This window comes from Aedes aegypti, chromosome 2, assembly GCF_002204515.2.
Source record: "Aedes aegypti strain LVP_AGWG chromosome 2, AaegL5.0 Primary Assembly, whole genome shotgun sequence".
Lineage (NCBI taxonomy): Eukaryota > Metazoa > Arthropoda > Insecta > Diptera > Culicidae > Aedes > Aedes aegypti.
The window spans coordinates 470,294,920-470,317,422 of record NC_035108.1 but is presented as its reverse complement, the minus strand read 5'-3'; the positions used below and the strand labels follow the sequence as shown (position 1 = coordinate 470,317,422).

At 38.6% G+C, this 22,503-nt stretch overlaps 2 protein-coding genes across 2 annotated transcripts; one reads left to right on the top strand and one right to left on the bottom strand.

The window, feature by feature from the left end:
* The first annotated feature begins 8,112 nt into the window (after nucleotides 1-8,112).
* LOC5569515 (ubiquitin thioesterase otubain-like) lies at nucleotides 8,113-10,684 on the top strand. The gene is made up of 3 exons (XM_021848319.1): nucleotides 8,113-8,129; nucleotides 8,222-8,379; nucleotides 9,820-10,684. The coding sequence occupies exons 2-3, from the start codon at nucleotides 8,251-8,253 to the stop codon at nucleotides 10,537-10,539; spliced, it is 849 nt and encodes a 282-aa protein (XP_021704011.1). The 5' UTR covers nucleotides 8,113-8,129; nucleotides 8,222-8,250; the 3' UTR covers nucleotides 10,540-10,684.
* A 9,478-nt stretch (nucleotides 10,685-20,162) lies between these two features.
* On the bottom strand, nucleotides 20,163-21,476 carry LOC110677240 (U5 small nuclear ribonucleoprotein 40 kDa protein-like). Its single transcript, XM_021848317.1, has 2 exons — nucleotides 21,216-21,476; nucleotides 20,163-21,153 (listed from the first exon to the last, which is right to left on the bottom strand). The coding sequence occupies exons 1-2, from the start codon at nucleotides 21,333-21,335 to the stop codon at nucleotides 20,218-20,220; spliced, it is 1,056 nt and encodes a 351-aa protein (XP_021704009.1). The 5' UTR covers nucleotides 21,336-21,476; the 3' UTR covers nucleotides 20,163-20,217.
* Nucleotides 21,477-22,503: the final 1,027 nt, after the last annotated feature.

Below are 22,503 nucleotides of genomic sequence, written 5' to 3'. Positions count from 1 at the left end.
GTTCAACAGTCATCGACAACCGTCGATCCAGCGTTCGTGTCCAAGGGGCCAGGAAGAAGCAAGCATAGCGGATCTGAAAATTTCTCGACGAAGGGTCCGAAATGCCGTTGCTGTGGAAGATTCGGGCATATCGCTCGATTTTGCCCTTCGAAGGATTCAACGAAGAAAGGTGTCAAAAAGGGTGACGCTTTTTGCACAATTTTGTCGGTTGCTGCGATGGAAGAAGCCGCAGACTGGTACTTCGATTCGGGATCCTGTCGCCATCTCACAAGGAATGAGTCGTTGCTAAGCGACGTACACAAGGCCGATGGACAAATTTTCGCTGCGAACAAGGGTGTGATGAAGGTAGTCGCGGAAGGCTCCGTGGCATTGCATCCAAGGTGTTCGGAATCATCGATCGACGTCAACGGAGTGCAACTGATACCGGAACTGGCCGCAAATTTGCTCTCGGTGAGTAAAATCGTCGACAGAGGTCATACGGTTATTTTCAGGCAGAAAGGTTGCGAGGTAATCAACCCAGAGGGAAAACGGATCGCAACCGGACATCGATCAAATGGACTTTTTAAACTGGATCAGCAACCTCAGAGTGTATTAGCGTGCCAGCAAATGAAGTCGATTGATTTGTGGCACAAGCGAACGGGACATCTGTCGATCAAAGGTCTGAAACGATTGAAAAATGGATTAGCGTCAGGAATCAATTTTGTCGAATCGGAATCTGGTGACTGCAAGACTTGCGCTATTGGTAGGCAAGCCAGGTTGCCGTTCAGTAAGGAAGGAAGAAGGGCCAATGAAATTCTCGAATTGGTCCACTCCGACATATGCGGTCCCATGGAGGAGGTTTCTCTTGGAGGGAGCCGCTATTACATCACTTTCATCGACGACAAAACCCGCAGGATGTTTGTGTACTTTTTACGTACGAAATCCGAGGAAGAAGTAGTTGAAGCATTCAAGGCGTTCTACTCCATGGCTGAACGACAGACAGGTAAAAAGTTGAAAGTTTTGAGGACAGACAACGGAAAGGAGTTCAAGAACCGAGGCTTTGAGAATCTACTACGAAGTTTGGGAATTTGCCATCAGACAACCGTGGAATATACACCCGAGCAAAACGGAATGGCAGAACGTGCAAACAGAACGATTGTCGAGAAAGCCCGTTGCATGTTGCATGAAGCAAACTTACCGAAGGCGTTTTGGGCGGAAGCTACTGCCACCGCCGTGTACATCATCAACCGTTCACCGTCGAAAGGAATTCGCACGACTCCCGAAGAAGCCTGGTCGGGGCAGAAACCAGATCTGTCCAACCTGCGGATTTTCGGAACAACAACGATGTCGCACATTCCAAAACAGAAGCGACGAAAGTGGGACCCGAAGGCGGAAGAATGCATTTTGATCGGTTTTGATGAAGAAAGCAAAGCATACCGGCTCTACAACAAGAAAACGAAAAAGGTGTTCAAATCCAGGGACGTGACGTTCATCAACGAAGGAAGATCAGCAGTATGTCAAGACTCACAGAAAAAGGTTCAAGATAATGAAGCCGACCGAGGAGCGAACCGACGACAGCCAACGATGGTCCGGCTGGATTTTGAGGATTGCGAAACCCAAGAAGTGCTGGAAGTGAACCGTACGAATCCACCCGAACAAGATGACGATAGTAGCTCCGAAGACAACTACGATAGTGCTGATGACTCTGTGACGATCCCCTCTGCGCTCCCATCGCGAACAGTTTCAAATCCGCCCGAGTCACACGAGGCGTCGAGGCGAAGCGGTAGGGAGCGCTTCATCCCTGGCAAGTATAAGCAATTCCATATTAAGTGCAAAGGTCTACCTGCTTCGAAGTTTTCAGATGGTGCATCCGGTACGAGCGAAGACATGACCGGTGAGGTCAACAGCGATTTGGCAGACAATCCTGGATACGTTCAACATTCTGCGTCCCCATCGTACCCCAATCAAAGACCAGTTGAAAATGTTCAACAAGGGTTGATGCTCAGCGACAGGGGGCGCTTCCCCCAAGGCAAGTATTGCCGTTACAATTCTGAAGACAGTTGTACCGCGTATAATTCTCCACAGTGTATTTCCGATGATCCCGTTACTCCGGAAGAAGCATTGTCCCGAGACGACGCCCAGCTCTGGAAGTCCGCGATGCAAGAGGAGTATGAGGCACAAATGAGAAATGGAACCTGGACTCTGACGGACCTCCCAGCAGGAAGGAAGGCCATTCGCAGTAAATGGGTTTATAAAACCAAGCTCGACGCAGAAGGAAGACCGGCTCGCCACAAGGCCCGGCTGGTAATCAAGGGATACTCGCAGCGAAAGGGGGTAGACTATGAAGAAACCTACTCTCCTGTGGTACGTCATAGTTCCCTGCGATATCTCTTTGCGATAGCTGCCCGTTTAAATCTCGATATCGATCAAATGGATGCTGTCACTGCTTTCCTCCAGGGAGAACTGTCTGAAGAAATCTATATGGAACAACCAGCCTACTTCCAAGACACCCAGAACAGGACCAAGGTTTGCCGGCTCAATAAGGCTCTCTATGGATTAAAACAATCGAGCCGCGTGTGGAACCATAAGTTGGACTCCGCATTGAAAAAGTTTGGATTGATTTCAATCGACTACGACCCCTGCGTGTATTACAAGATCGTCGACAACAAAGTTTTGTTTGTGGCAATCTATGTTGACGATGTACTCATCTTCACGAACTGTCGTCAATGGCGTAAGAAGCTGAAGGATGATCTGGCCAAGGAATTCCTTATGAAAGACATCGGTCCGGCGAAACACGTACTGGGAATGCGTATCACGAGAAGCCAAGGAAAGATTTCTATCGATCAAGAAGCGTACGTTGAGAGCATACTCGATCGGTTCGGAATGTCGAAAAGCAATCCGGTGGCTACTCCACTGAACCCGAACGACAAACTCACGAAGGAAATGCAACCAATCAAAGATGACGAGGCCGAGCGAATGAAGCGAGTTCCGTACAAGGAGGCTGTAGGATGTCTCATGTACCTAGCGCAGTGTACACGTCCCGACATCTGCCATGCTGTCAATGTCCTGTGTCGATTCAATGAGAATCCTGGCGAAAAACACTGGAATGCCGTCAAGCATCTTCTGAGGTATTTGCGAGGTACTTCGAAATTCCGTTTGACCTACAAGAAAGAAGCGGATCCGACGATCACCGGGTACTCCGATGCTGATTGGGCTACGAGCAGTGAGGATCGGAAGTCCATTACTGGATTCGTTTTCATCGCGCAAGGTGGGGCAATTTCATGGTGCTGCAAACGTCAGCAGACAGTGGCACTTTCGACATGTGAAGCCGAGTACATGGCACTCTCGGCAGCCGTCCAAGAAGCGCTTTGGTGGAAGCGCCTGAGAGCAACGTTCGACATCGATGAAGCCGTGAAGATCAATTGCGATAACCAAAGCACTATTGCAGTTGCTAAAAACGGTGGGTACTATCCAAGGACCAAGCATATTGACATCCGTCATTGTTTTATTCGGGATGCTGTGCAGCGTGGTGATGTAGACATCGTTTATATCAGTACCGATAAACAACTGGCGGACTGCTTGACGAAGTCGCTTCCGAAACCGAAGATCGAGCTTCGGCGAGCGGCTATGGGAATCCAGAGTCAGTAGGTTGAGGAGGAGTATTGAAGTAGAAAACGAAGCAACCTATGACTTGTAAACTAGAATAAGATTTTGTAAAATAAACTTCACTTTAGTTCCGTCCACACGCGAGACAAGACGTGTTTCTACACGGATAAAAAAAATCATACTAAAATGCTTAAAAGTTATACTAAAACCATATTCAGTCTATTCACCCCTTAGAATGCATATAATCGCTTTATACCTTCATAAGTATAATCGGCGTTTAAGATGCATAATGCTTAATGACGCTTAAATGTTTATGATCCCGTTACGGTTTTGTTTACTTTTCAGACTCGAACCAGGACAAAGGAAGAACCAAAATTTAGTTAATGAAACAAATAGATGAAAAGACATTTATTTCTATAAATATTGTGCTGAACATTAAACTGTACATCTTCCCTGTAACGTGGCGTTCAAATGTGAAGTTGCACACGCGACGATGTTAGATTGCTCGATAGTCTTTTTCCCGGTGCCGTTTCTAGTGGTTACAATCAACTCGCCTGTATAATTTCACATTTTTCCGCATGTAAGGAACCTTCCTTTGAAATAGCTGGCTGGTGTCGGTCCACATTAGGTGATATCTTAAGCCTATCAAGGAATTTGATGAAAAAGATAGCTAAAATTTAATTGTTCGGCATCATGGTGAATGAAGAGGAGGCTTACCTTCAAGTAGCTGAAATTTGTCTATTTTGTCACTCCTTCCTTGAATCCATCTCACAGAAGTTGAAGTTGTCCCAATTACTAGAAGATATGCTGTTATATTAGTTTTTATGGTGAAAAAGTCCCATGACACTAGTAAAAACCTTCTTTTTTCTGAAAACGTGTGAGAGCCTGCAACAGAAACTATGAAAAAAAACGGCAAGTCCAAAGTATAACACAAGGTAGACCAAAAATCATAAAAATATATATTTTCTGAAAATGCATGGGAAATAATAAAATAATAAGCTATGGAATGCTTAAAATCCAAAAAAGTGACAAATGTAATAATTGTTACTCTAATTAGCATTTCCAAAGTTCTCCGTGTATATTCTCTGCCCAATAAAAAACCATAGGGGTTTTAGTTTTAAAACTGGGGTTGTTCCTATCTGACATTTCGGAAGGGACACGGAAAACAAAATACACCCAAAATTTGAGTTTAAACCAAGGGATGTGACAAAATCTATAAAAACATAAACAAATGTTATTTTTGTACTTAAACAAATGAAAAACATCAAAAAATTGAGTAAACATGTGATTTTGGCCTAAACTTATGCGTTTTGCGCTTAAATTGGGACTGGGCTTTAGGACCCTATTGATTTATGGTGTGTTATAGTATTTTGACCATTTAGTATTCTGTCTTGTTATGTTTATACCATAAGAGTATAATTGATATTTAAATAAAATAAGATACAATGTAACGAGTAAATACGTGTATGCTAGTCTTAATTGAGTAGAAAAATTGCTTGTAATTTTAACTATTTTTTTGTACTACACGTGTTACTTGTTTCGTTGTCTTATTCAAAACCCAATAAAAACGTAGTGTATTATTCGAAAAATAAATAAATATATAAACAATTTTTTCGTCACTCAATTGTATTACACAATAACTCAAAATATTTACATTATCGAACTGTAAAGTTTTTTCTCAAACTACACGCTAAGAAAATATTATACTAGATGGCTTAAATACCATTCTAAAACCCTATTAGGTCTATTCACTCATTGCGATGCATTTAAGCGTATTAAGCTTGGCTAGTATAAACGGGTTTTATATTGATAAACGATTATTCGGAAATTATGCATTTCACGCTTAAAGTTTTAAAATCATGTGTTATGAATAAAATTAGCCATTTTTCACTAATCACTGTAAACAAAGGCCAGAAAAATTCAATCATGTGAATTTTCGCATGAAGCGCATTTATTTTCATATAAATCATCAGTTCGGTCTGTTTTTAATTACTTATAAATAAGGTTTCTCCCAATACCGTCCTGAACTCACCGACGGTAATTTAGATTCAGGTTCCTAGTTTGGCTCTGCCGGTTTTCTTGTGTAGCTCGATGGGTTCCATGATTCCCTCCTCATTGCATCATAGTGAGCTGCCCAGAACATCTTTGCTTCAGCGGCATGCAGAAACTGATATCTTTGCCATCAGTTTGTCCATGAAATAGCGCTTGTAATCTTGCTTTGCGAAAAATCCAAGGAACATATCCCGACTCATGTGATACTTCTCTAGGTGCTTCCTGCTGGCTATCTTTCGCCGGGCACATCTCCTACTGGCATCACCTAATTCCATGTTATCTGTCGATAAATAATCAATTTCCTTAATGATTATGTTATACACAATTTTATTTTACTTATTATGGATCCGACTGAAATAAGGACAAACATTTTTTTTTCAAATATATTTTTCTTAATCTCTAAGCGTCGCGACTGATATTTGAATGGTGCGCTGTGTTCATAAACATCGTAAGAATGCAGCGCCACACATGTCATTATGACAGTTATGTCGGGAACGAGTCACACGTCGCGTGTCCCACACGCGCGTTCCGATTTGGTGGGCGCGCGACAATACCTTTTAATACAGTTGATTCAGTGTGGTGCATATTTTGATACTTTGAGCTGACATGCCAAGGGCTGAAAGTCTCTATAATAAAGATAATTCATTCATTCACTTTGAGCTGAATTTTAAGTGAACATGTTGCTGCTTGTGTGCTGGTAAGTACAATGAATTTTCACAAGTCGCAAGATTAACAATCAACAACGCTTATGAAAAGGAGGAAATAAACGTCCGATATTCATTTCAATGTATAAAACATAATCTTTCAGTGAATTTCTGATATGCATCACTATGGATTAATATGAAGAATGTCAACGAAATATTAAACACTAAGCTATTTAGTATATTCGATTTTCACCGTGTATGTTGAATTATTTTTTCGGATGGGTGGAAAAATTGAAACTGTCGTCATTTCGAACGCTGTTATCCATACAGTTCTAATATTGAAGGGACCATCGAGTTAGGGAGGTATCGAGTTACAGAACACAAAAGCAGTGCAACTGCGTTCCAAGGGACCATCAGGTTAGCCATGAAAACTAACTTTTACTGTGGTTCCCTAACTCGATATCGAGATACGGAATATCGAGTAAGGGAGAGTTAACTGTAGTTAAATAGATTAGTGTCTGTGTGTTATTTTAAACCGTTTGCCGTATGGTGATTTTATTTTGCAACCGTATCCATCGAATTTTTATCACAATATCATTCAACCACATCGGAACAACATGATACATTGTAATTATTTGGGGTAAATTATTCAAACCGTTAATTATTGTACACTGAAACAAGCATTGAAGTAATGAGAACCATGAACAAGTTTTTTAAATTTACTATTCCAATCCCGATTGAGCTATCAAGAACGCTTTTTTTTTTGCGTTTTGTTCCGACTTATTTCAACCGCATCGATAGCCGAGCGGTAAGCGTTCGCGCTTGACAATCGCAAGATCCTCGGTTCGATTCTGGCCTGCTGCAAGTTTTTAATCATGATATAGTAATTTTTACTGTCGAAATGGTGCCATGGTAAAATTCAATGCACAAATTATTTGAAATAAATGCAAATTTAGTCTGCACAAATCAAGTGGCGTTGTGTATTTAATTTAACCCTCTAATATAGTAATTTCAACTGCAACGCTGTTCTCAGTGTATGAAGCTCGATGATTCGTACACTGAAAAAAAAATCTATGGTTAAAATTACTACAGTCAAATTTCGTTCGTTGCATTATGTTTAATTGCACTTCGTTTTAATTGGGCTCCCGTTAGTTGGGCTATAGCCCATCTAAAACGAAGACAAGTGTCACTTTCTGACATAAAACGAATTTTGTCAATGTTGGTACCTCTGATTTTCTTTTGTTCTAGATAAATTGACAGCTCAAAACTCAGCCCGATTAGTGAAAGTCTTTCACAAGGTGGGCTACAGCTTTAGTGCAACGAGCGAAAATTGACTGTATTGTAGCTGACTATGCCCATTCTTGAAACTACCATGGAATTTCGGACCAATTTACTATGTTTACGATACATCCCACCACATTACTGGTACATTTGACAGATATAATTTACAAAAATCTGATTTCGACTACAAACATGGTGAAATTAAGCGCATTTCTGGTCTGCTGAAAATTGCCGGTGCAAGCGCTTAAGTTAACCCCCTAAAATTGTAGTTTTTACCGCATAATTTTTTTGCGTGTACTGTTCAACATAAAAGTAACTGTTCAAGATATACTAACCTTAACCGTAATGAGAAATTTACTGTTTGGAATGTGAGTGAAATTGTATTTTTTTATGCGGGTCCCCTGGAAGAGCCCCATATGGATTTTCTATCAGTGTTCAAATTGAGCAACATTGGTATCCTATCCCTCAATTTAGTAGCTCAGTTTGACGGCTCGTCCTCAAATTTTTATTTTGTGCGGAGCGCTTGCGGTTGCCAAACATCATCGGATTTGACGCGATTTTTTTGGTGCAAGTGCAAAAAAATGTCGGCTTGTTGAAGAAGCTTGACGTAAAAGTTATTCAACTGTGAAAATAAACAGCTTTTTCGGTGAAATCCACAGGAAGAGGACACACATTCCGCAGCAGCAGCATGAGCACTTCGGACAGCACCGACACGACGAGCAGCAGCAGTCGCGAAAGCAGCAATCAGCAAAAGCCACCCCAGGAGGAAAATCAGGACGAGCTCATCATCAAACAACAAAGGGAAATTGAACAGGAGGTAAATGGGGGAAGATGTATCTGGGAACTGGCCAAATTGAGCACTGGGACAGGACCAGAGATTATTGTCGGCGCTGCCATGATTTAGAAACGGTCACTCGCTGAAGTTGGATTTTGCCCGGAATGTATGCAAGATACCTACAACAGTGACTCAATTTCATATTCGCACAGGGTAGTGAACCCAAGACAAACAATAGAAAAGGCCTCACATTCACAGTGGTAACGAACGTTACCACTATGCTAGGGAAGGGCTGTTTTTAGTGTCTAAGAGCAATAGACGTATAAGAAATATAAAAATATTTCATTTGTTTCATTAGTTCATTACGCATATTGATTGTTATTCGATTTGTTCTCCAATGTAATTTTAATCACGTTTTTCTTTCCTTGACCTTAAACTAATAGGCCCACGTATGATAAATAAATTTCAATTACAATAACAAGTAGATGAAAAACCGAATTTTGTACTATACCATTTAATTCCACTAGAGTTTGCATCATTTGACAGATACGCGTATTTCGACCTCAACTGTAAGGCCGTCTTCAGTGCCGTGTACTAGTCGAGTCGAGTCTAATACACGACACTACAGTTGAGGTCGAAATACGCGTATCTGTCAAATGATACAAACTCTAGTGGAATTAAATGGTATAGTACTAAATTCGTGGTTTTATTTACTTATAGGTACAGTCGAATTTCGTTCGTTGCACTACGTTTAATTGCACTTCGTTTTAATTGGGCTCCCGTTAAGTGGGCTATAGCCCACCTAAAACAAAGGCAAGCGTCACTTTCTGACATAAACCGCAATTTGTCAATGTTGGTAGCCCTGAATTTCTATTGTAATCGGTGTTTTGACAGCTCAAATCTTAGCCCGATTAGTGAAAGTCTTTCACTAATCGGGCCACGGGTTTAGTGCAACGAACGAAAGTTGACTGTACTCCACTAAACAGCTCGAAGATTTATTATTAGTAGTTTACGGAACAAGTTGGAGAATGATGATTTTTACAATATAATTACTGGTTTCAGTGTAATAACTATTTTCGCACTGCATATTTCAGTGCATGAAAGTAGGTCGTTTCATGACAGATTGGCGTGATGAAAACCAGCCTATTATGACGAGAAATTGAAAAAAAAAATATTTATATTATAAGAGCCTATTACCTACTTGATGAAACATAGAATAATCATTGATCAAATGAACGTCATGAACTATCAAATGATGTATCGAATTTAAAATACTTATCAATAATGAAGTTCATAGGTATCATTTATTATTCTTGTCTGCATTTGTAGTGATATTAAAATGCCTATATACATTTTTGATGCTAATTTGGGGCTTACTATTAGTGCTTATGATTACTTGGTACTAACCCGTAAAATTCTCCTGAAGCGCTAGGATTTTGTCATGCTTAATTCAGTAAGTGAGATAATTTGTTTCAATTTCAGATTGCATATTCCAATCCATTGGTTAGCGAATCCCAAGCTATCAACAGCTTGAATTCCGAATACCTGGACGATGCGGTCTACATTGCAAAGGTAAAGGATTTGGCCTCAAAGTACCGAGCAATCAGGCGTACCCGTCCGGACGGAAACTGCTTTTTCCGGGCATTTGCCTATGCCTATCTGGAGTACTTGGTGCGCAACAAAGACGAATTTAGTCGGTTCTACGAGTATGCGGCTAAATCCCGAGAAAGACTGACGGAAGCTGGATTTCCCAGATTTACCATCGAAGACTTCTACGAAACGTTCATGGAGGTGATTAACAAAGTGAAACCCGAGGGAGACGATACGACCAGTGCTTTGGTTGAATTGCATAAACTCTTCAACGAGCAGGGATATTCAGATTACGTGGTGGTTTATCTACGCTTGATAACTTCTAGCCACCTGCAGGAAAGGGCAGATTTCTACCAGAACTTCATCGACGGGAATTACACGATTCAGGAGTTTTGCCGCCAAGAAGTGGAGCCCATGTACAAGGAGTCGGACCACATTCACATTATTGCAATCTGTTCGGCTCTGGAGGCGGGAGTTCGCGTGGAGTATATGGACCGAGGCGATGGAAACCAGGTGATTGCTCATGAATTTCCGGACGGTTGCAAGCCGAATGTGTTCTTGCTGTACCGCCCTGGGCATTATGATATTCTGTACCCGAACGAGGCACAGTAGGATGGAATACAAATGGTGAATACAACGGAGTGACACTTTTCTGGCTCTTTCAAACGCTCTATTCATATTTGAAGATCTTAATCGCTTATGTATCCTCTCATTCAATTAGAGTTTAAATAAATTAATGAGAAAATGTAGGCGAAAATTTGTTTATTTATTTTGGTATTTGCATTTGCGGGCTGGACAATGCTTTGTGCTTCATGCTATCGAGTTCGTATTCGCGGAGCTATGTTGTATCCCAGCCTTGCTGATGACAAAGTTGTAACTATCCAGTCGCGGATGGATTACCGACTGAACTGGTGAGCTCGTTCCATGCTTATCTATCTATATAAATAGAAATGGAATAGTGTTTGTATGTCACGAAATGGCTTACGAACGGGTCATCGGATTTAAATGATTCCTTCTCCGTTTTGTTCGTCAAGGGTCCCGACGTGTTTGTGTGTATAAAAATCCTAAGATATTCACCGGGAAAGATGAAAAAAACGAGAGTGCACTGAACTGTCATTTTATATGGGACGATTCATAGCGTTTTTCAACAGCACGACGGCATGGCACGACGTAGTTTGCCGGGATCACTAGTAACACATATTTTTTATGGTGGCACCGTTACGTTTATATAGTTATTAAACAAACTATGCATAGTTCGTCACTATAAAGCGCGTAAATCCTTATCTCTGTTTCTTATAATTTTAATCAACCCAAAAAAAAACGAGTATCTTTGATAATGCGGGTAACTTTGATAATGCTGGATTCACAACCTCCTAAACGAAATAACATAATTTCTGTGAATCAGTTAAGCAAACGAATTTTAAAGTGAATTATTAGTATACCATTCCATGACTATTTATTTCATGATACTTAAATCAGAATGCCGATCTCAGTTGTGTAAATCTCGGTTAAACTTCGTTTGCTGGCATCTCAGCAAAAGTGACGTTTGTTGTCAGCGACACCCAAAGGTGCTGCTTAATTTTTTTGCTGACATCAATTGAACTTAATTTTTTGCTGACATCAGTTGAATTTCAGGCAGGCTTTCGGGGCCCGGTGCGGAGTCAACTTCTGGGGCCCTTTAAAATACGAGCACCAAGCTAACAAATAATTGAAATGTAACTAATCAACATGGCTGGTAGCGGCTAATTATCTTATAGTATGAGCAAAGAGACCTAATGCTTGAAGAACGTGATCAGAAAGAGACTGATTCGAGACCATGTTTCAATAAAAATTCATTTCATAATCCAACCAGTCATCTCTTAGAGGGTCTGTCAAAAAAAAAATCTGTGAGGATTGCTTATGAAGTTACGCCAAATGTTACTATATTTATGCACGGAGAACAAAATATAGTGTTCGTAATATTTTTTACGGTCAATTTAACTATATTTTAAGGTTCTAACCTTTTATAATTATAAGTTAGAGATAACTATAAATATAGTTAGACAGTATGTATATTGTTAAAAACAATTACACCGTATAGTTGTGACAACTATATTTTTTTTATTGAATTTACATACGTCAAACGTCAAAATTCAACTATAATTTAGTTGACTCAAAGTAAATTTAATTAGGTTCATAATATCTTGCAATGTTTACTCAGCATTTTGTTCTGCTTTATCAACATATCTGAAAAGATTCGCTGCTGCTTTATCCATCTAAAAAAACATTGCAAAAATCAAAATGAAGTGCACATCGTTAAACTGCGTTGCGTTGTTCCTTGCAAGTTGAAAGTACGTAGATTTGTGAGCATGACTTGAAGTATAAGGATGTGAATGTTTTCGGATAGTGGCAATTATCCAAATTATAATTGATATAGGTACAAGTGGATAGCTGAATCAATGAAGTGTGTGTATTTGATTTGACGTTAATTTAGTGTTGGCGTAAGTTAGTTTTACTTCGAAACAACTATTTGTGAGTAGGTAAAAGTAATTAATGGGATAGTAATCTCAACATAAAGAAATTTTTCTGGGTGATTGCAACTAAAAAATTATCTAAGTATAACCATGAGAGATTTTTCCCAAGTTTCCTTTAGCAATTCTTAACCCTTCCTTTCCCACAGCTTTGTTCGACAATTTAACTATCAAAATGGCGTTTCTAAAAAAAGTGCTTGAACAAAAGTTGTTCCAAATAAGCTATATTATTCAAATCCACAATAAAAAAATTGATTGTTTTTCAATAGTTAGTTGATTGTTTTTCAATAGTTTGACCCTTAAGTCACTTATTTTGATGTTTGATAAGACAAATTAGTATATAAATATATTGCAATTATTATTGAGCTACTTGTACCAATTCGGTTTAGCCCGCGTTCATTGAAAATCGGTGGATCACCTGTAGGGAACCATGGTAGGGAAAGAGTGGGTTAAATAGTTTCTTCCAAAAAAGTCCCGAAAAAAATCTCAAAGAATTCATCCAGGATTTCCTTACGAACGTCTCCAAGAAGATGCTAAGAAAATTGGGGTCTGGGTCATTTGGCATAAAACCATTTGGCATAAGGTCATTTGGCATAACAGCCATTTGACATAACGGTAATTTGGCATAATTTTGAACTATGTGAAAATAAAGGGTCATTTTGACTTTTTGTCATCAAACAGTTTATTTTTACGTATAGGCGATCAATAAGATCCAATCCTACAATATTTTTCAATACGCTCATTTTTCGTTCCTAAAACATGATCAAATATTGCTAGGATGAGCTGTTTGAACCATATATTTACAAATTTATAAGTTCATAAACAAAATTTCTTAAGAACGAAACTACATAGAAACAAAGTTTTCTTCAATCAGAATGTAGGCAATTTTTTCCTGTTAGGTTACTACAAAATTGACAGTTAAATAAATGGGTAGACAATATGACAAATAGGTATTTACCAATTCAAGTTTAAAGCGTTGAAATGGCTTGAGAATCATAAGTTTACCAAAAACTAACAAAGAGCAGTGAGAAAGTGCAAGTGTTGTCTATCAGCTGTATATTCCTCATTATTAATTTTTGGAATGTAAAAAAAGTTTTCCCGAAGCTGTTGAAATGGACAAAGTTCAATATTACGAATACAATTCTTTATGCTGTAACCCCTTCGGACTGGACGGCCACAAATCAGTAAGGACAAATCTACGATCGATCAGCCAAGGCCTCATCAGTAAGCTTCATTCGAATGGAGTTCGGTGGATTACGGAAAAGATGAAAATTTGCGTGAAGTGCTCCATTACCGGTGACCAGAAGGCTCTCGTAACGGATCTTCCAGAAGCAATGGCGTTTGAGGAACAAGTTTCACCACTATCTTCGTTGGCGTCGCCAAAGGAAACTCCTTCCTCGGGTGAGTCAGTTGGTTCTATAAATAATGCACAAAAAATACAAGAGCTTGCTAAATCTTGGAAATTTCTTTTCAAGTAAAATCTTCACGTTTGGATGCTTCTAGTAGTAACTATCGCAATGCTTCTATGGACGAAATTGTAGTAGATTAAGGTTCTTTGATAAATTTGAGAAAAAATATGAGGCTAAATCTTCAACGGTTATTTTTAATAATGGTTTAAAAGTAAAACATTAAATAATAAAAAAATACGGTAATATCAAAAAGGAATATTAATACTAAAATAGCATGGTAAAATAGTTGGTAAATATCCCATGAAAATATTTGCAGTTGAACAAAATATAAAAACATGAGTAGATAATTTTTGAGCGTGTTTGATATAAAACTAGAAAACATAATTTGTTACACGAAAGAAAAATGGCAAACGAAAGAAAACGCGTTGTGTGTGAGTGACCCTCTTTCGAACCATCTCTGCAGAGAGGGCAGAGAGCATTACTAGTTTAGAAGAGGGGAAAATTCGGATTGCAAATGGATGACTAGATGATGGTTGGTACACACTTAAATTATTTCACCGACCTCAGTAAAATTTTTCGCCGAGAACCCAACAGCTGAGAGCTCGGTAAATTTTAACGCCGAATCTCGGTACTTATTTACCGAGATTTCGGCAATCCGAATTTTTTGCCGATATCTCGGCGAACGTTACCGAGGTTCGGTAAACGTTTACCGAGAATCGTCAAATTATTACCGAGATATCAGCTGTTGGGTTCTCGGCGAAACCGTTTAAGTGTATATGAACGCCTCGGGTTGAATAGAGCAGAGAGAATATGGTATAGGCTTCGTAGAAGCGTGAATGTGAGTGTGTGGGTAGACGGAATGACGAATTGATGCTTTGGAAAGTGAGATGGAACTCGCGTCAACCAGTGATGCCACATACACAGATTTATCTCTAATTACACAGATTTTTTCTTGTTCTTGCCTACAGATATCTGTGATCACAGATCACAGAATTTTGAGTTCAAAAAGATTTTTAAGATTTTAGGATATAACACGAACTTAGGACATGGATGTGGAAAGAAATGCCATTACTCTGTTTAATTTTCTAAAATTCGTAAGTATTTCAAATATTTCGAAACAATTGTGCATCTGTTTCTCACTTTTAGTAGAGTAAGTTCAAATTTAAAATTGTTGACATGCCAAGAACACCCAACATACGTTAGCAAATGTTCTTTTTGATCTAAAAAGTTGAAATTTTAAATTTTTGTGCAACACAGATTTTTACCAAGATTTTTGTAGGTCGGCTACAGATAAAAAAGATTTTTTCAACTCAAAACACAGATGAGATTCGAAAAAAATGTGGCAACACTGGCGTCAACTTCGGGGGGATAACTTCGACAATAGCCCGGTCAACCAGTCAGTGATTTTCGATAGCGATCGATACCGATTCGTTTTGAATCGTTGGCGATCGCCATCGTTGGGCAAAGATCTATAAAGAAATCGGAAAACTGGTTGGTCGGGAGGGGTAGAAAAGAGACAACTCTTAGATTGAGTTTTCGAAGAAGCGGATCCATTCGAACAAGAGAAAAAAAAACGAGGCTGCTCGTAACTGATCCTCAGCGTAGGGGTCGCGCTAGCGTTTATGATGAGAGTCGATCATTCTGTTGGCTAATGTCATCTCGATAGGATAGGAGGTTATCGGTCGTTGTTATTTCGCGGAAGATTTATTCCACGTGGCGGTAGAAAAAAATTCAGTTTTTGCCGGATATTTTATGGAAAAACGGCCCAGTGTTACGACAGAAATGTTCAATCAAATTTTGAGTAAAATAAAGACTTGGTTTCCGCCTAATATTGTCGATGTTACAGAGGATTTTAATTCCGTTTTATTAAATTTGAACTCAGCTGTTACAAAAGCCGAACCTGACAAGCAAATTGAACTTCTAAAATTACTTCCTAGGAATTGGTCATATGCCAAAGTTAAAGCTCATTTTGACGTGTCTCAACACGTTATAACTGAATCAAAAAAATACAATTTAGGGATTCAACCACTTTCAAAAGTAGGACGACCCTCGCATGGATCAGATGTCCAAGACATAGTTTCAAATGTTTACCTAAGGGGTGATATCAGTCGGCCATTTCCTGGCTTGAAAGATACCATATCTATTAAGTTACCCAATGGAGTGCGCCAAAATGTTCAAAAACGGCTTTTGCTTGACCCTTTGGATACTTTATATAAACAATATTTGGAAACCTGTAAGAGTGAACAGGAATATGTCTCATTCACATCGTTCTGGAAACTTAAACCAAAACAATGTGTTTATACAAAGGATTCATCGGCTATGAATGTTTGTGTTTGCATGATACATGAGAATATGAAATTCATGGTTGATGCATTGAATAAACTTAATTGCTTTGAAGTTCATAATACAGAAAAAAAAACTTAACATCTTTTTGACTAGTCAAATGATATGTCCAGATAGTACAGATGATTGTTACTTGAGGTCCTGTGAGGATTGTAAATTAAAGAAATTAGATTTTGTTGCCAATCGCTTAGATGAAAACAACGTTGAAGAAGTTAAGTATTGTTTTTGGATTATTTCTCCTCGTTGTGAAATTATCAACAAAGAGGAAAATGTAAATGATTTTATAGAAAACTTGAAAAATCTCACAGAGAAGTTTCTTGTGCATCAATTCAAAGTAGATAAACAAAATAAATTTATAAGAGTTAAAAAGGAATCACTAGTTGAAAACAAAGAAATAATGTGCCGGATGGATTTCGCGGAAAATTATTCGTGCGTGATACAAGATTCCATTCAAAGCCATTACTTTGTACGACCTCAAGTAACAATACATCCATTTTTAATTTATTACAAAGACAAATCTTCGATCAAAGTCTTAAATTTTGTTGTAATTGCTGACATAAAAAAGCATAACACGACATCATTTTATGCTTTGCAAACAAAACTAATTTCAAGATTGAAAAATAAATTTCCTGAGCTTGAAAAAATCATTTATCTTTCGGATGGTTGCGGAGAGCAGTACAAAAATAAATCAAATTTCAAAAATGCAACCATGAAAATGATTTTAAATTTAGAGCAGAATGGCACTTTTTCCCAACCTCACATGGAAAATGTGATGGTATCGGTGGCAATATTGAGCGAATGGCTAGAGATGCTAGTATTAGAAAGTCAGCGGAAATTAATAACGCCAAACAATTTTTTGACTGGGCTGTGTCGCAAAAGGTGAAAGACCAATTTAAAAAAGATTCCCAAATTGGCTTGTTTAGGGGTATCAATTTTCTTACATATTCCGAATCTACACTAAACATTGAACTAGAATCCAAAGTTTCACAATTTTACGTTACCTGGAACTATTTTTTAAAACGCGTTTGAAATTAGTATGGAAATCACTTTTGAATCACCCCTTGGCAAATTTTACTTCGGGACAAACTGTCATTGTGTAAATTGAAACGTCATTGAGTCAACGGATTGAAATGTTTGTTAATCATTTATAATATCAACATTGAGATATTGAAGTGCAATAGAATCGTGTCATACTTAGAATGATGTGCTCTTTCGATCAAGCTGCAACAAAATGTGAATTTTTCTTCACTAAACAACCCAATTCATCTATGCAACTGAAAATGACTATTCAGAGGCTGAAAAATTACATCAGGAGAGATTTTCTAACCTTGTTCCAATTCCTGGAACAAAAAAAAAATATCATTTATTTATTCCAAAAGACGAACGAAGCATTTTTGCGAGTGAATTCTCAGATGCACATGAAAACCAAGAAAATACAGCATGCTTTGTTCTTAATACTACAAAGAAACGAAAATCTTCTGGTGGTAGCAACCAAAGGCAATCTTCCCGGTTGAAAAAATAGATAGTTTTAAGATAAAATGTAAGTTATGTACTGAATAATTGAATAAATAAAATTAAAGAAAAATATAAAAAGAATCTTATTTGTTCCATAGAAAAGAAAGAATCCCTTGGAATGGAAAAGAAACAGTTTTTTCAGCTTTGCTTGACGGTGTAATGTTTCATGAAAAATACAATTCAATCCGACTTATACTTCATTAAAACCAATCCCATATCGTTTCTTTCAGATCTTATAGGGTCGGTGTTCCCTTAGTGGACAGTCCCCTATAGTCGCACTAGTGACTTTTCACGGCCGTTTTGCTATAAATCTTTTCAAAACATTTTTTGACATGAAGGTCAGGACCTATTTATCTAAGTACCATTGATTTACATCTTGATTTTGCTCAAAAAATGATCGAAAAAAATATTTTTGCTTAAAATTTCAGCTCCCTTGCGCCTATAGTAAACCTATTGTTCCTATAGTAGCACTACTGAGAGAAACTATTTTTTATTATACGAAATAATTGATCAATTAATAACTTTTTTTGCATCAAACGAAAGCTTAAGAACCACACTTTTTAGGAAAAATATAAAAGTTTTGTAAAAATACGGTTTTGATAAGTATTTTGCCGACGCCGTGATGCTAGTGCTACTATAGGAACAGAAATTAGAAATAGTGCTACTATAGGCACATGTATTCCTATAGTGGCACACGCGATAATAAATACAAACATTTGAGTTTTCCTAGGTTTTATATTTTTCTCACAAAACCAAGATAAAAAGCTATCAGATGATGTAAAAATAATGACGCTAGCATTATTTTTCGATTTTATACAAATTTTTGTTCTTAGCTATGCGGCTATTGGTACATCGACCCTAGAAAATTTGCAATTGCTTTGATAAAAAAAACCTTGTTTTTCTGATGCTTCGATTAAAATATGGGTTTTCAAAGAAAAGGCTAATATGGTCATTGACCATAACTCAGGAACAAAAAAAAGTACATCCTAAAAGTTACTAGAATTGAAGTTTATAAAGTTTCCTTTTCAAAAATATTTTAATAAAAATTTTCCGCGAGTTCGGGCATAGATTTTCCAGCTTTTCTTTATGAATTTCACTAACGGTGGAAAATTTGCGGGAAAACTTTTTCCAGTTCATATTTTTTTTTGGATTTCTGAGAAAATTTGCTTAAATTTTCATATAAAAACTTTGTTTCTACAATGCTTCGTTCTTGAGTTATGATTTTTCAAAGAAATGTCTTATATGGCACATCTGGACATTTTTCAAAAAATTGGCCATAACTCAAAAACGAAAAAAAAGTGCATTCCAAAAATTTCAGTGATTAAAGCTTATAAAATTACCTTCTCGAAAATATTTTTTTGAAAATTTTCCACGAGTTCGGGCATAGTTTTTCCGGCTTTTCTTTACGAATTTTCCCCCAGGCTTGGAGCATGTTTAGAGGGGTTTTACCATGCACTACTATCCCCCCAATCTGATCAAAGTTGTAGCAGTATACGATAAACAGTCTCTCATAACGTGCAGCATGTTAGGATAGTTACAGAGAGCGATACGTGAGAGATTCTCTCAATTTTCTCAGGATTCAATCCCTGTTGAATACACAAGACCTCGTGAGCGGTTATTGGGTAACTAGGTATTTTTGTGTGTTCCAATAACCGCTCATGCAAAAAATCAAACAAAATTTTAAAGGAATGTTGTTTTTAGTATACAGCCTTCTTTATTGCAGTAGTAGCTACGGTTTGACTATAAAAATATCAGGATAAATAACGAAATCCGAAATAATGCATTTTTTAGTAAGTTCGTCTCGAAATCTGTTTACCGTGAGCGGAAATAGGAACACTTAGATGCAGTAACAAATGCAAATAAATATTTTTTTATGAAACTTTTTCAGATTCTTTTTGTTTTGCCGCTGATTACCTATCTTGGAGCTACATTGTGTCATAAAAATTGTATTGATCGACACAATAGTTATTTTATAATAAACATTTGAACACATGACTTCTCTTAAATGAGCGAAATCTGGTGCAGTGATGGTACTTGCCTTTACCAATATGGTAATCTTAGGTTATTCCTTGTCCAAACATGCTGATGAACTAACGACTGAACATGTCAACTGGCCTTTTGAAAATTTCTTTGAGGAGGTTTGTGTCCCAAAAACGACATAGTCTACCATGTATTACAGTTTCAAAATAATTTCCCTGAGTGTGGCCAAAATTCCCTGAGAATTCAAGGGTTTTTTTTCAGGTTGAATAAAATTCCCGGTTTTTCCAGATAGTAGACACCTTGATAAATTTGTGCTGCATTAAATTCATCTGATTCTAAAACAAATCGGACAAATTTCTTGCTTCCATAAATTTTGTTTCCAACCCAGGGGTCCGCGAGATATTTGTGGAACTTGAAAGGGGATCGCAGCTTCAAAAAGGTTGGGAACCTCTGTTTTATGCCAATAATGAGAAAAATGTGCGCGGAAATGTGTTTTATTTTCCACAATATACTAAGTCTAAGATACTTAATTATTACCCTTCGACTTCTCCCAAATAAAGGGTTTTGTCGCTCGAAGCAGACACGATTACTGGCTCTGTCGGGTGGAAATCCACATCATTAACGCTTCCGTTATGTCCCGGAAGTTTGTAGAGGATTCTCCTCGAAGTGGTGTCCCAAATGTAGACGAATCGATCTGCGGAGCCGCTGCTTATCTTCGATCCATCCGGAGACCACGCACACCTCAACAGGTTCTTCTCAAAGTTATGCTGATGGCCATTGAACACCTTGACGCACCTTTCCGCCGGGGCATATGGCCTTACATCCCAAATTCGAAGAGTATTGTCCATGGAATTACTCAGAATGTAAGAACCGTCTGGCGAAAGGGACAATCCCGTAATCGTATCCGTATGTCCCCTCAGGCGATAGATCACATCCTTCTTCCGGATGTCCCAAACTTTGATCTCGTTATCGATTCCTCCAGAGATAATCTGCTCAGCCGTATCGCTAAAGCAAACCGCCGTCACTTGATAGCCATTATCGAACGTGTGAAGAACGTTTTTCTTCCTGGCGTCCCAGATCTTGATCGTGGAATCGTCCGATCCGGACACAATAAGGGTAGGCCCTCGCCTTGCCCCACTGCAGCTATTAACGAAATGCGAATGTCCCTTCAACTTCCGAATCCTGGTACAGGTGGGAACATCCCAAACCGCGACGATTTTGTCCGTACTACACGTGTACAAATTGCCGCCGTCCGGCGAGAAGTGCACCTCCATAACGGCCCCGGAATGGCCGGACATCATGCCCACGTTCTCGCATTCCCCGTAGACGTTCCAGAGGAAGATTTGCCTGTCGAATCCGGTCGAAACGAGATGCTGTCCCTCCGGATGGAATTCCGTTGAGAATATTTCCCCTCCGTGGCCCTCGAGCAGCATGATCGGCGCCAGCAAGTTGGATGTCCGTTCCACGTCCTGAAGGGCATTATAAAACGATTATTCCCTTCGATTATTTACCTCATTTAAAAATGTCTTACATTTTGTTCCAGCAGCTGTTTGTCCTTTGCCGTGTAGGCCATCAGATCCGAGCGGGACTTTTTCGTTTGGGGAACCGGTACCAAAGCGTCCGAGGGACGCTTCTGTGCAGCGGACATCATTTTGCGATGCAGTTATACTAATTTACTATTAAAATTCAACTTGAAACTTGAGGAAAGGAATAATTTCGGCACTTTTGCTGGAAACGTTTGTAGCGTAAATAAAACTCGCAGTCGGCAACGATGGATTGTCACTTGCAGGGTTGGAACAAAAGACAGAATCAAAGATAGAGCTCTGCGCCGGTTTCAAAAACATCCCAACTTTTATACACGGAAAAAAATTCTGTGGTTAAAATTACTATTGTAGCTGACTATGCCCATTCTTGAAACTACCATGGAATTTCGGACCAATTTACTATGTTCACGGTACATCCCACCACATTACTGGTACATTTGACAGAAATAATTTACAACAATCTGATTTCGACTACAGACATGGTAAAATTAAGCGCATTTCTGGTCTGCTGAAAATTGCCGGTGCGAGCGCTTAAGTTAACCCCCTAAAATGGTAGTTTTTACCGCACAATTTTTTTGCGTGTAGCACAATCCGAGTAGGGTGGCCAGCAATGAGAATATTTATATTGTATGAGAATGTATGTACCGAGGTGAGGAAGAATTTTTACATTCAGTGTGCGTGACACGTCACTACATTCAGCGACACAACGAAAATTTTCAATAGGCTAGGAGAAATGGATGAACTTGTCATTCATTTTTCTGTCAATTCTCATACAAAATCTACTTTTTCTCTGACATAAATTCTAGGAACCACTTCCCCTGGCCTATGCAAGAAACAATAAATTGTATTTTTTTCGATCTTTATTCAGCATCCTCTATCTATGTATGTTTTTACAATTGCAGAAACGCCAATAAAAATGCGCGATGAAACCACTCAGGCAAATGGACTATGAAAAATACATAAGAACCCATTATGAAAATTCGCCACAAGGAATCGGGTTGAAATTCATAAATTTGCCTTATGAAAGCAAAACATGTTTTCGCGGCGACCTGGAATCGAACCAAGAACCTTGCGATCGATAGGACCGTGCGTATACCACGCGCCTATCGACGCCTTGATGTGGAGTGATGCTGGAACGGTACATGAAGCGCTCGCATTGCAATTATCGTTCCACCTTCTATAAGGTAAAATGCGTATGAATTTCGATAGTCCTGTTCGCTGCGTGATCAAACCGGGTAGGTGTCTTTGGGGGACTTTTTATTTGTGAATCAGGAT